This window comes from Varroa destructor, unplaced genomic scaffold (assembly GCF_002443255.2).
Source record: "Varroa destructor unplaced genomic scaffold, Vdes_3.0 BEIS01000007.1, whole genome shotgun sequence".
In the NCBI taxonomy this organism is placed as follows: Eukaryota; Metazoa; Arthropoda; class Arachnida; order Mesostigmata; family Varroidae; genus Varroa; species Varroa destructor.
In genome coordinates, this window is record NW_019211460.1 from 28,945,177 (window position 1) to 28,958,434 (window position 13,258).

Here is a 13,258-nt window from a genome sequence, read left to right on the forward strand (position 1 = left end):
GGCGTTATTTAGACAATAGACACGTACACCTATTTGCTTACTTGATATAGACACATAATATTCCAACCAACTGAGAAACATTATTTTCTGATCATATCTGGATAACCCTGGAACCTTAACTAAGGCTTACGAAATACTATTGTTTACTAAAGTGATTTTAGTGACAAGGTCCAATCGCTTTTCATTGTATTCTAGTTTGACAATAACCTAATAGTGGTAAGCAATGTGGAAACGGGGGCGTGCATATGTATAGACATGAACATGTTTCAAAGCAGAATTGCTGATCTCGTTCCTGATTTAATACTGTTCTTTCTCGATCCATGTTACTGGAATCCAAGTTTCAAGTCTAAGCCGAACGGTAGCAGTTTGCCTGCAGGCCATCTTAGCTAGTAAAGTTCATTACGATCGCGGCTGATATGCGCCATAGAGCCTTGCAGGTTTGAAAGTTTTACGAGTTTCACACACGAGTTGGAATCGGTCTCTTCGTATTCGATTATTTAAACACGTCATTACCCGAGACACCTTGAAGGCTTGTCGTCCTGTCAAATGGCATCAAACGAGAAGGGGGCTATTGTCATCCTTCTTTTGCTGTGGGATAGTTTCTGTATGCTCCGTTAGTTCGCTGATTAATTTCATTAGAATATGGAATATTGTGCTTTGCATGACTTGTTACTGTATTGCCGGATCGTTTGCGAGCTCATGCGAGCGCTTGAAGTTTTATTACGGTTACGTTTAACGAAGTCCACCGTTCACATTCGAAGGCGCATCTTAGCGGAAAGTAGTAGCTCGAATACGGTACGACCGGATTGAACCGGCGTTGTAGAGACCGATCAAAACAAACGATAACTAGCGTCTCAGAAACTCTATTATCGGAAGTTTTAAAGGTCGAAGTAGGCATAAACTACGGCGTGATAAAGGTCAGTGAGCAAAGTAATATACAAAACATCGTATTGACGTATATATGATATGTGGCCTAGCTACTCGCTCGACGGTTCAATTATTTATACCTGTGCTTCTACTCCCCCTTCAGATGGCATTACGCTACCCAAATTATGCTGTATTTAATATGCAACTGTTAATATTATACACTGTTCCTATATTCTGTACTATTCCAGCATGCTCATATAGAATCATAGCTGAAAAATAAGACGCTAAACCTATGCGGATGATGAATGACAATTGCCTGCCAACAAGGAACTCGTTTCCGATGGCCTACACAGCATAATTTGTCTCAGCAGCTTTCGTGTTTCGAGCCAGTGACGTCTTAGTATTGCTTTTTTGTAGTACAAGTATGCGTGCTACTTAGAGAATGAATAGAACAGAAGTAAAACAGAAAACGGGTTATCTTGGCCTAATAGTGGGTTTTGCATTACTACCTGCATGCATCTTCATGAGAATAATATATACGCCGTTGAACCCGTTATTGGAAGTAAAAGGGACGAAGAAAGCGATGAATACTAGAATCCTTATTGGTCGCAGTGAACCCTCCTGTTTTGGTCCTTGAACGTATAATTACTTTTATCACTATCAAGGATCGGGTTATCTTCGTTAAAATTTTAGGGAAACAAGCTGATTTAAAAAAATCAGTTAGTAAAGTGGGTCAAATGTTAACACTTTTCATCCAGGTAGAATCAATCAAACATTTATTTAACTTGATTATTTAAATTAAATTTAGATTATGAATCTTCTCGAATAAGCCGCAAATGTTCGACTACGAGATCCATTAGTACAGCCTCTTTGCCCGTGTATTGTTAGCAACATTGTGTACTAGCTGAGAGGCACAATTCATACACACGTACTGACTCGAAGAAGTGAGTATTATGAAAACTATTTATTTTCATTATTTTCTGGGTGAAGAAGCAATCATAGTTATTGGCAGCTATATGTACTGAGTATTACAATATTAGGCAACCTTAATTATATTTGCATAATAATCATATTCTAGCTAACGCTCTGGCCCTGGGAGTGTGGGTGTTCGCTAGCTTGACAGAACCATTTCGTGTGCTGTTGGCCTTAAATAAGGTAAAAATCTCCCGAGATCGACTGGCTCGCATCGATTCCTTTCCTGCTTTTTCTGCCATCGTTTGCTGATTTAGCGCGCTTTTCCCATAGACTTCGACTCGCCTCTCAATGCTGTTCGTGTTCCGAACGCTTTAAGAGAAGGCAGAGAAGATGAGGACGATCTCGACAGAATGCCAAACCGCTTATAGCCTCGTGTCCTTTGCCGCATCGATGGATCGAATAGGAATCAGGCAGCAGTAATAATAGCATGCTCTGTTTAGCATCAACTACTGCATGCACCACGGTTGTATTCCTAGCGAAAGTATAAAAGAACTGTGAATACCTTTTTTAGACTTTTTTAGAATAGACTTTTCTATCTTTCTGACACTGCCGCGTTGACTCGGTGCCGCCAAGATCGCTATTATCGTTGTTATCGGGGTACAACGTGAGTGTTTATTTGCGGTATAGGCCTCCTATTCAAGCCCTGCTTACCCACCGCCTTTCTGCTCCACCGTTAGCCCCTTGAGGCAAACCGTTCTGTTACAACGGCTATAACACAATTGAATGCGCTACATATATGCTTACATACAAACTGTGGCCTATCTCTAGCGACCGGAGTGCTCTGCGTAGATCCGGCGCGCAGTCGTCGTTGGCGCTCCCACCCTCGAATATATCCGACTGTGGGCTGAGAAAAACAACTGTACGCGTAAAAAAAAACGAAAGAAGAACGGCTTCGGTATTATCCAGTCGACTGGTTGGTTTCGTATAAGACAGACTGCTACCGACGCTGCAATCATACCTCTCTTCTAACCTGACAATCTCTTAAACTAGTAGAACGGCTCCTACGGCTAGGTTGCCTTCACCTCTTTAGAGGTTGGTGTAGGCCGACGAGCGAAGAAGCTCGTAGAAGTTCGCTGTCAACAGATCTCGAGTATCACAGGAAAACCGTGCGTCATCAGCGCCATTCGAAGTCTAGATGACCTCGGAAGATGGATGGTTGGCCATTGCAGCCTACTTGCTTTTACGTCCTGCAAGGCGCCTATACTTGGAAAGGCTGTACGCCCTCTTTTAGACCGTTTGCAGTTTTTTGGCTTCGTTGGCGCAATTCGTCGTGGGTTGGATCACTTCTACTGGCTGGCAGCATTCCGCCATTGGGTCAGACGACTGTTCATTGTCCCTGTGCGATATTGTACTTGACGAGATATGGACAAAGAAATTGTAAGGCAGGACAATACACGACAAAATGAAACATCCTATGTTTCATTTATCTTTAAAGAAACGTGGAACATAGGCAATGAGCGTACGAAATGGGAAATTTCTTTTCAAGCTACTGGACGCTTACAATTGTGACATTATACAGTAGATGCTTAGTAACTGCGTTACATATAATACTGCACTGACTGTAGGCTTTTCGAAAAGTATTTATATGGGATCTTTAAAAGTCGGCTGCTTGGTATGAAAAATAATATTATGTAAACGAGCTCTTAGCAGCTGTCGAGAATATTTCGAGCTATGCTTATAAAGAACTTTAACTTAGGCTGGCATGGCTTTATCGCTTCGAGCAATACTGCTGTTCGCTCTCAGCACGCTAGATACATATTTCCTCAACTTCAGCGCGGTTCGTCTCTTTTTTATCTTTTTTCATTTTATTAGAATAGAATATATCACGGTCAATACGTTAGTATTATGTGCACATCATACCGAATTTGAGCTTTGATTTTCATTGTGCCTAAATAAATAAAATAAACTACGGAAATGCAAGATAAGCATCATAACTAATTTCCAAAATTCCAGAAATTGTGCCTCAGTTACTTTATTCGAGTTTTGTGTATGCAAAGGTACATAGATGGGGGTTTATGTTAGGTTAAGAATTTCAGCTGTATTCGATCGGTTTATCTGGATTCTATTGGTCAAATCCAGATTCAGGCGTTCCGTCCGAATTAAGCCATGAAATAGTCTGACTTCTAAACATAGAAACATTTTACAGTGTTAGAGCATAGCCTATGTGTAGTTAGAAAACTCATTATATGACAGTTTCTATTTAGTGGACTAAAATATCACCCACATACAATTTCAAGTACCATTCTATAAGCAACATTTATACTGGATAATAACGCGACAATGCTAAGCCCATAATATAGTAGATAGTCGCCAAAGTAAATCTTAGGTATCGTAAAATCCTTCACACTAACTTGTGTTTTTCTTCAGCTTTTTAGTCATACTTTTTGAAATTTATTAGGCTGTGATGTCATAAACGAACGTTTCCGTGCCATATCTAGGTAACGCTGGCAAATTTTAAAGGTTGCGGAGTCTGCTAGATGGAAATATTCGAGAACTACAATGAAACAAAAATTAAACAAGTTATGAGAAAAATCGCCTGCCTCACTGACAATTTTTGCTCAATAATTACAGTCCCGGGACGCCGCAGGCCGACCGTGATGCCTTCTTCTGAGAATCAGAAGAAGGAAACTCGCTTCAAGACTTAGCAACTCCTGAGCTTTCTGACTAGCAGAAAATTGTTGCCGCCATAGTTTGTCTGAACTACCTTGATACCTGTTGCCTTTGTAGCACACTGTCTGCGGGATTCCATATGCGTATGTGCGTGTATTTGTATAAAATCAGTATTCGTTAATAGTACGCTTTAGGACGTCCGTCGCTAACTCTGATAGTGTGAAGTCAACTTCTTATCGATCCGTACACGGGCCAGCGTGTCTGAACCGCTGTGCAAGTAGCTAAGCATCGGCGAAGGTTTAGTCTTCGCCTTCAGAGCACTCAAGCCGTCAGTAGCATATGGGCTAACTAGAAGTTACAAACAAATTACGGAGTCAGTCGCAAGTGGGAGTTGAAGGAAGTTGGCAGAAATCGTTAGTAACGTTTGTTGTTACGGCGTAGCTAAGCATTGTGGGGAAGCCTTGGGGCAGGGATCATAGTGTTTTTTCTTGTAGCAAAAACGCGTTTGTCTTGTTGCTGGTGTAGTGGGTTTCGCCATTGCAATTAACGCATTGATTAGCTTATTTCCTTTACGAAATGGGCCTTTATTCACTTGCAGAAGATATCTGAAACAAAAGCCAGTAGCTTACATTTCGTTTTTTTCCATTTCGATTATATTTCCGAAGCGCCATTAATAACATTTGTGCGTTTACTACTTTAGAATACATTGCTTCCAGCATAGGGCGGACACGGTTTTATACCGTATATCGCTAAAAAATTAAGAATTTTCAAGAGATGCCAAAAAATACTTGCCGTTGTAGCTTAAAATGGAATATGGCAAAAGTACAAACGTGGTTTACGATACGTCACATGTTAGGTAAACAAACACGGTCTCAGTCCGATCCTGGTTCGAGACTGCAGGCAAGTTCTTAGAACTTAATAATGTATACGTCGCCTAACATACAGCCTGTTATTTGTAAACTGGTACGAGGACAAGGAGGCTCGCAATTATTGCGATCGAAGGGCACATTGGCCTTCCGCTGCTGTAACGGACTTTTTTACGAACAGGGCGATAGTTAACGAATTTGCGTGCATTAGATCAAGTACATTGGTAGAAGCATGTTGTCTATTAACTTTTGTGCTTTCACAAGTTACATCCACTGACTTTCACGTAGGTACGAAGCGTCGCTCTTCATTGATGCCGCTCTATTAGATTATCTCTATCTACAATAAAGCCATTTATCTAATATCAGTGAACGCATTAATATATTATGAACGATTTGTTTTTACTTAATTTAAGATTAAGAACTTTGTCTTCATGTACATTGGAACTGATATGGCCTGAAGTGTTATATTGCGGAACTTAATGCGAACTAACCAAGCGTTTTTTGAATTACCAATAAATTACGTCTATATCTATTAATCTACTGTAGATTTTCTAGGTATGTAGTTTATACTTTCAGATCCTCTCCTTTTACTACTGGTAGTTCGAACTAGCAATACGCTCGTATCCTGCTTATCGACTTAACGAAAAGCTTTGGTTCCTTTCAATAACACTATAAACCTTATTGAGGATTCACTGAACACGGTGTAAACATGGAAGGGGAGCATCTATGTCAAAGTCTCAACAACAAAACCAATCAAACATATATTGCATTCAATCAAAGGCACTGCCCAGCCCCCCAGTGTTTAATGTAACTTCGCTACGTAAGTTTTATCTCGGTTAGGTGTTGATGGGAGGTGTAAGAGTTCATTCCAACGAAGCTCTGCTATGCAGTCGTTTGCAAAACGGGCTCATTTTGCAGGGATTCGTTTTTCTAATTTCGCCCACTTTGTGCTAATGTAACATTTTTTTTTTAAGTGTTAGAGCGTTTGACCTATCGAAAAGGAAAGAGCTTGTAGAACACGCACCTTTTTCAAGCAGTGGGCAATAAGAGATATATTATATTATTATCGTGACTTCAATATCTACGGAAGGCTTACGATAGCAAAATAAAAATATGGATCACTGGAGATCTATGTTACAAAGCGATAGTGAATGAAGAATACAAACGAAATCTAAACTCGGATTGCTTTACCTATAGCTGGATGAGTGCCTTTTAAAGTCCGGCTTAAATAACGATCTGACACTTACAATAACGACGTGTGCCATCGGCGAACATATGGAACGAAGTGTGGAAACTTCCAGAAACATTAAGGAGTTTCAACATGTTTCATTTGTCCTAAATAGTATCGTGCACGCCATTTGTGCTCACGTTATATTGTAGATGCTATCGTGTTCCGTTCTACTAAAGCAGTAATGTCTTTTTAGGGGAAAAATTCGTCGTTCGTCCGAATACAATGAAAATCCAGTTGACGAAATATAACCGGACAGTTTGTTATGTCAGTCTATTATGTCACTATAATTGATGCCTATTCGCCTCAGAGCTTGACAAAAAAAATGTGGGCCTTTCTAGTTTATTCCAATAAAAATTGAATCAATTCTGCTTAGCGGAGCTTTAGCAAAATATTAGGAACGTTACTGAGCGGCCGTTGCGCTGTAATCAAGCGAATGTTTCTGGCCTTCTAGCGTCCGGCACCAGCGTGCGGTACGCGTTGCTTTAGTGGGATACTCCCAGTAAGAAGCGATGTTTGTCTCCGGTCAGTTTCAAACCCTTTATGTTTATTTTCGAATGTAATGTGTGTTTTGGAAACGCGTCACCGCTACACCATTACGAGATTGTTGTACCGTAATGATCATCTTGTGCCGGTCAAGCAACCGCACATTTACAGTGAAGATAAGATTATTTGTTCATTTCGCTGGCTTGTCTTTCCTAGGAGAAGATATTTTGCACAGTTGATGTGGCGCTCCAAAAGCGAGCATCGATTCTTTATGGCAAGAAACCCCAAGCGGCGATCTTCAGGCACAATTTTCGCTGAACGTTAGCATTTAGATAAACAAGGGTCTGCAAAAAATAACTGGATTATCTATGTTTTTTTTTTATTTGTTAAAACGTCAGCAGTATGGCTGCAATTAATCCAAAATCGCACAAGACGCTGATATTATATAATAATGGCAGACTATTCCCCATTTGCCTAATTAATTGGACTTGTTTATGCGTGCCACTTACTAGCAAAAATCCATAAAGTCCTGCGTGTGGTTTTTGTCGCGCATACATTTGGTGAAAGTCTTGAGACATATATACACATAATCAACTTTTCCCCTAACCAAGAACGGAGGGAAAATTATTTCCTCCAAACAACAAAACCAGAATGTTAGAACGGGAAAGAACTACGAATGTCCTGCCTCTCCCAGTACGCGATATTCTATAATTTGGTTTGTAAGACGGCAGTGTTAAAAATAGGCGAAGCTGACGTTCGATGTAACGGATGCAGTGTCTGTGATCTTCAACAAATGAAGATAATATGTTGAAACTTTTTGAGAAAACATAGTTGGGTAACACCCAGCCCATAAGGCGCCATTCCAGCCGCTCTCCTGTCACAGTCGCTTCAATACACGGCAGCCCAGAAAATGTCTATCACCACCCAAAACAATTAAAATACGAATGAGGCACCCGATGGCCTACTGTCACTATAAATTAAGAAGGTGGCAGGTCCTTCCATTCACCTTCGATTTCGATGACCTTCTTGCACTCGCTCGACCCGGATCTATTTATATAATACCTTCTGTACTCAAGTAAAATGGCCAATACTCAAGTAGACCCTGTAATCCGCCCCCTGTACAACGCCTTTTAATCCTCAAATTATTTGATATCCTTGAAACTATGCCCAAAAGCTTTTTTCACCAATATATACAGCTAAAAAACAGTACGAACTTCAATCGAGTAGTTACGTGATTCAGACTAAGCGAATAGTCGAGCAACTCTGAGCTGTAGAACATGTAGGCTCAAACGCAGCCTGATCAGATAGGTTAGAATACGAGAATGGCAGGCATACTGTCATCGCAACTCTACTTTATTAGGTCGGAACATAAATGTTTTAGGTTTTTTTTTAATGAGGTTTACGCTTCCTGTTACTTTGCCTATTTGTCGAACTCTATATACCAATCGAAAAAATTCGTTCTCCGCTAAAGTTCACTATGCAGTGACTAGGATATGATGCCAAGTTCGAGCTTCAAAAATCGAGGTCCCAGGTAAAAAAGCCCAGGTAAAAAAGTTTCGCTTTTTAAAAAAAAGCAAAGTGATTGAAATTCATAAGTGGCATCTTGAAATTACCGGATATACTCCGTTGCGACCCGTTAAGCGAGTAAAGTATTTCCGAGGAAAGATCGGCAGACGAACTGTGAATTGAACGGGAAAATGAACAGAACTTGGGTAACGTCTATAGGCATGGCCACAACCAGAGTTAAATCCTTATCATTTACGTTTCGTGAACCCTACCAAGTTTTATACAACATGAAATGCTTGAAACGAAGAAGACGGTCGGCAGAAATCTGTGTATAACTTAACTATAGTGAACAGGGCTACCCAGAGGCCTCGTCTATCGGGTTGTTCCTTCTCTACGACACTGCCAAAGAAATTATGGCAAAACAAAAACAGTCACCCTGCAAAAGTTTTAGTGGAGGATTTTTTTTACAGATTCTATAGTAGACCCCGTTCTCACAAATGGTCACAAATGGCATGTATTTAACGGTAATAACGCTCTTAAAACCTTGCTGCACGAGTTCTTCGACACCAGACTTGCGAAATTCTGATGAAGTATAAATTATTTGACAAATTCGATAAGGTCATGGGGAGTGACGGCAAATATTAATAAGCTTATTTGCTTCTAGAATTTAAGCAAAACGCTCTTTTCTCAAAACATAAAAACCAGAAATAACACCTATTCTAGCCCAATATATAGGCAGAAATGTAGCCGATGCATCACGCCACGCTGAAAAGGATTTGATTCTAACTTAGCAGTCCTGAGTTAGAAGTTAACTATGAAAGACCCAATCATGTTTATTGTTTCCAATATACGATTTTTGATGGTTCGATTACACTAGCATAGCAATAACCGGCTATTCCGTAAACGTTTAGTTGCTATTTGACGTATACAAATATACATAAAAGTACCTGTTATATATACTAGATTATGGCAATAGATTTTTGCTCTTGGTGAATTCTTAATTTATGAATCCTCTCCTCTTTTGTTTTTCATCCTTTACAGTCGTTGGTCGAAAGCTTTACAGTTCAATAAAGGAAAACTTAAGCCGACTTCACTACTGGCGGTCTTTGAACTATGACTTCAGTTCAGCGTAAACACTATTACGAAACTTTGCGTGTGACTCGACCGCGGCGTCAGCTGAAGAAGCTGCAGTTTATCCATGAGCATGGCTATCAAATTGCGGAACAGCTTTCCCCATAGTAAAGTTTTGTACAGCACCCGACAATTGATCTTTACCAATTTCGCTGCCAAATCGTTCTTCCATGATCATCCTTTGTGTTCGTAAATTGCTAGCGCAATAGCTACCGCTCTGTCAGAGGCGTGAAGGTTTCCAAAATACGAATTCAAGGAATTGGAGACGTACTTTGCATATCAGGCGTCAATTATGAACACTGCGCAATCGACAGGAAAAAACAAACTGGAAAAGCACATTGCAAGTCCACAGTTAGTGGCAGCTTTGCCTGAGCGGATCTCGGGATGACTACGAAAATGGGCCTAGGACTTCTGCTGAAAGTACCTTCTATTTACAGTTAAAATCAGTACTTTTTCCTAAACAAGCTAAGCTCAACAACACATAAAATTATCACATTACGGCTAAATATAGAGAGTAGATGAAAACCGGTACACCTGTGAAGGACAAACCAGCTTTCAGCTAAGTCTGTATATACGAAGCCAGCTGCAAAAATTTTCCGGCAGTAACTACACCCTACATATTTTAGCCAAGTTTAAACTAAAGTCTCAAAAAGATCAATTTAACAAAAAGCTCGAATCGTTCTAAAAAACTTAATTTCGCTCTACCCGGTGATTTTTGCCTGGATATTTCACGCTCTTGTTTCCATATCATATCGACATCTCACTTTGTTAACGTGCCTGTAAACATGTGACCTAGAGAATAAACACTGAAAACTCCCATTCAAATTGATTGCGTATAGAAAATAAGCCATCACACATATACTTTGTCATGTGCCTTATTACAAATTAATTTGGCGAACTTGAAAATCCAATAACTTTTGAACTAGTCAGGCATATAATATCTTTTTAATACGTGTTGCATATTTTAAGGTATGGGAAGCCCCATAGCTTAGGTCGGGAGAATAAGCAGGTTGAAGCCAAGGTTCGATTATTCTTTTGCTTAGAGTTGTCGTCAACTAATTAGACTGTTTCCTTTTTACTGCGATGCCGACGATTCATGAATTTTTTTGAAAAACTTGTTCCGTTTTCGGCATAGTAGCAATGTCTATCGCCAGTACCCACTTCATGTTCAAGTCTATTCGAAGGCCACCAGATTTGATGAACGATGCCGCTCTCCAATACGACATTGTTTTTTTCCAGTGGCGATAGAAGTTGAAGCATGTCTCGTCTATAGGGGTCGTATGGGTGATGTCGATTAAAGCCGTGCGAAGGAAGCGCATCACGCACTGACCTGACATCAATTCCATTTATTACTCAGTTTCTGTATTTTCAGTGTCTGGGTTATACTTTCATGTGAAATGCCAGTTTTGCTAGCTTCACGCATGCAAGTCCGATAGGTCTAGCAAGGATTTTGACAACTGATTAGCGACAAATCTACTTCCATTCTGGAAGCGTCTGTACCATTCCTTCCCATTTCTCAAACCACCTTCAAAGGTTCTCAAGCGCTTACCAAGCGTTACTTTCCTTGAGCACAAATGGCGATGTGGACCTTATTCCATTTAAGGTAGATGAAAATCATCCAAAAGCACTTTTGGAGATAGACGGTCGACGACAAAATAAACTACAGTTATGTGACTATAATAAGTCATCTAAATCCAAAGGGATCTATTCACAAATTAGAGGTCACAAATCGAATGAAGAGCGTAACGGAACCCAGCTTTTAATTACTCCATTGAATCGATCTCGTTCGACACGGTCAACGCGCAGTCACAACGACAAATTCCTACACAACAGGACGTAATGTCCTACATTAATATCAGGGAAAAGAAATAGAAAAATACGGGAGATGATGGCTGGTGTAGGTGGATAATGCGCTTGCCTTGCGATGTAAGTGCCTTGCGATAGTAACCATAAAGAAGTGGCCACCGCGGCTTCCAATTTCAATGTGTTTTCCCCAACGAAAGAAAAGACAAATGGCCCGTTGACCGTTTAACCAACAAAAGCGAAAGACCGGTTGACAGCGGGCAAGAAAGAGGGTCGTCAACTTTTCTTATAATAATTTTGACAATAATTTTGTTACCTAAGCTTATTCCAAGGTCAGTTAGCACTACCTGCCTATCGCGAATGGCAAACATTTAATACGAGCATCGTAAAAACATCACAAACCCATTATACGGTTTTTTGTTAGCTTAGAAATCTAGTTGGCTTTACTTAGCATTATTCAGAACTCTGTCTCTTCTTACTTGTAATTAAACTTAAATTTTACTTAATCACTACCTTTTTTCAATGGATTTACAACATCCGACAGAGCTTGATTTACTCGACATATTGCATCTAATCACTAAAAAATCTTCAGCCTAGCTGAAGTACCAGCGGTTCGTCGTCTGCTTCGCAAGGCGATGAAATGAGGTTATATTTTTACAAAAACCTGATTGCATCGAAGCCCCCACCAGGTCACACACATAACCTCGCTCGTGGGCATCGGTGTGCCATATGGGCAGGAACGCTAAACAGTTAATGACATAAGGACATCATTAAATGGCGTAATTAGCCGCGCATAGAAAATCTGAAAGAGACGAAAAATGAATTGCTATAAATACTATATACTTTATACTATAAAAAATATGTATATGGATTTCCTTTAGTTCAGAAATAAGACCAGGTCCTCGCTTTTTGGATCGCTTTTGCGTGTTTTTTTTTATGATTACAAGCAATGTTCAGCTTTCAACCTGAGGTAAGGCCTTGATAAACTGTTATGTTCGTCTTTTGCATATGCGAGTCACTATACGACAAATATAGAAAACTATCCAGACCCGCCTTATTTTTCCAGCGTGACACTGTGCTATGCGCCATGGTAAAGAGAGGTGTAGTACTAGTAGCGACAAAAATGAGGTCCAATTATTTACTGGGTGGTTGCGTTTATTTCAGTCAACTTTTCTTTTATTTCTGACAGCACTTCACTCCGAGATAAGAAGCGTGTCAGCAACTGACGGGTGCAGAATCAATCTGTTCTCTTTGTACTAGTTATTATTTATTATATTATATATATTTATATATTATTAACAATACGCTTTAACAACAGTTACAGTTCCGCTACTGAACTCCCATCAATCCGATGAGTGGGTTGCAAATAGGAGTAGCAAATTAGTAGCTTTTTTTGTCATACCTAAATTTTCCTGTAAATTATACCCCGAAAACATACTAATATCGAATACTATTAGAAATGATGGTAACGAATGACGTATGGTTATTAAATTGAGTCGATCTAAAATGTTTGCCCTCCAAGGCGACATCGATAACCAAACGATATGTGGGCAAAACTGCCTAAATTCGCTTTTTTTTGTTTTTTAATATATTGAGCGCTACGCTAACCGAATGTTTGAATTGGCCTCCCTTCAATTCGCCAGCTCCACGGACAGGAACGGTAAGTGAACAGAGAGTTTTATTTCTCCAACCAAAGTGCTCAGTAAGACTTTTTTATGCAATAAACATTTTTAATAGGGTTCGAAGATTTGGGCTAGAGATTTACACTTTTCCTTGTTGCCATTGC

General features: G+C 39.8%; 1 protein-coding gene across 2 annotated transcripts in view; it reads left to right on the top strand.

The window, feature by feature from the left end:
• LOC111253828 (uncharacterized) overlaps positions 1-12,337 on the top strand; it is a 62,914-nt gene extending 50,577 nt beyond the window's left edge. For both annotated transcript variants that reach the window (XM_086976139.1, XM_086976141.1), the window contains exon 6: positions 9,580-12,337. In XM_086976139.1, the coding sequence (XP_086832265.1) occupies positions 9,580-9,671 (92 nt within the window). In that variant the 3' untranslated portion in view covers positions 9,672-12,337. The remainder of the gene's footprint in view (positions 1-9,579) is intronic.
• Positions 12,338-13,258: the final 921 nt, after the last annotated feature.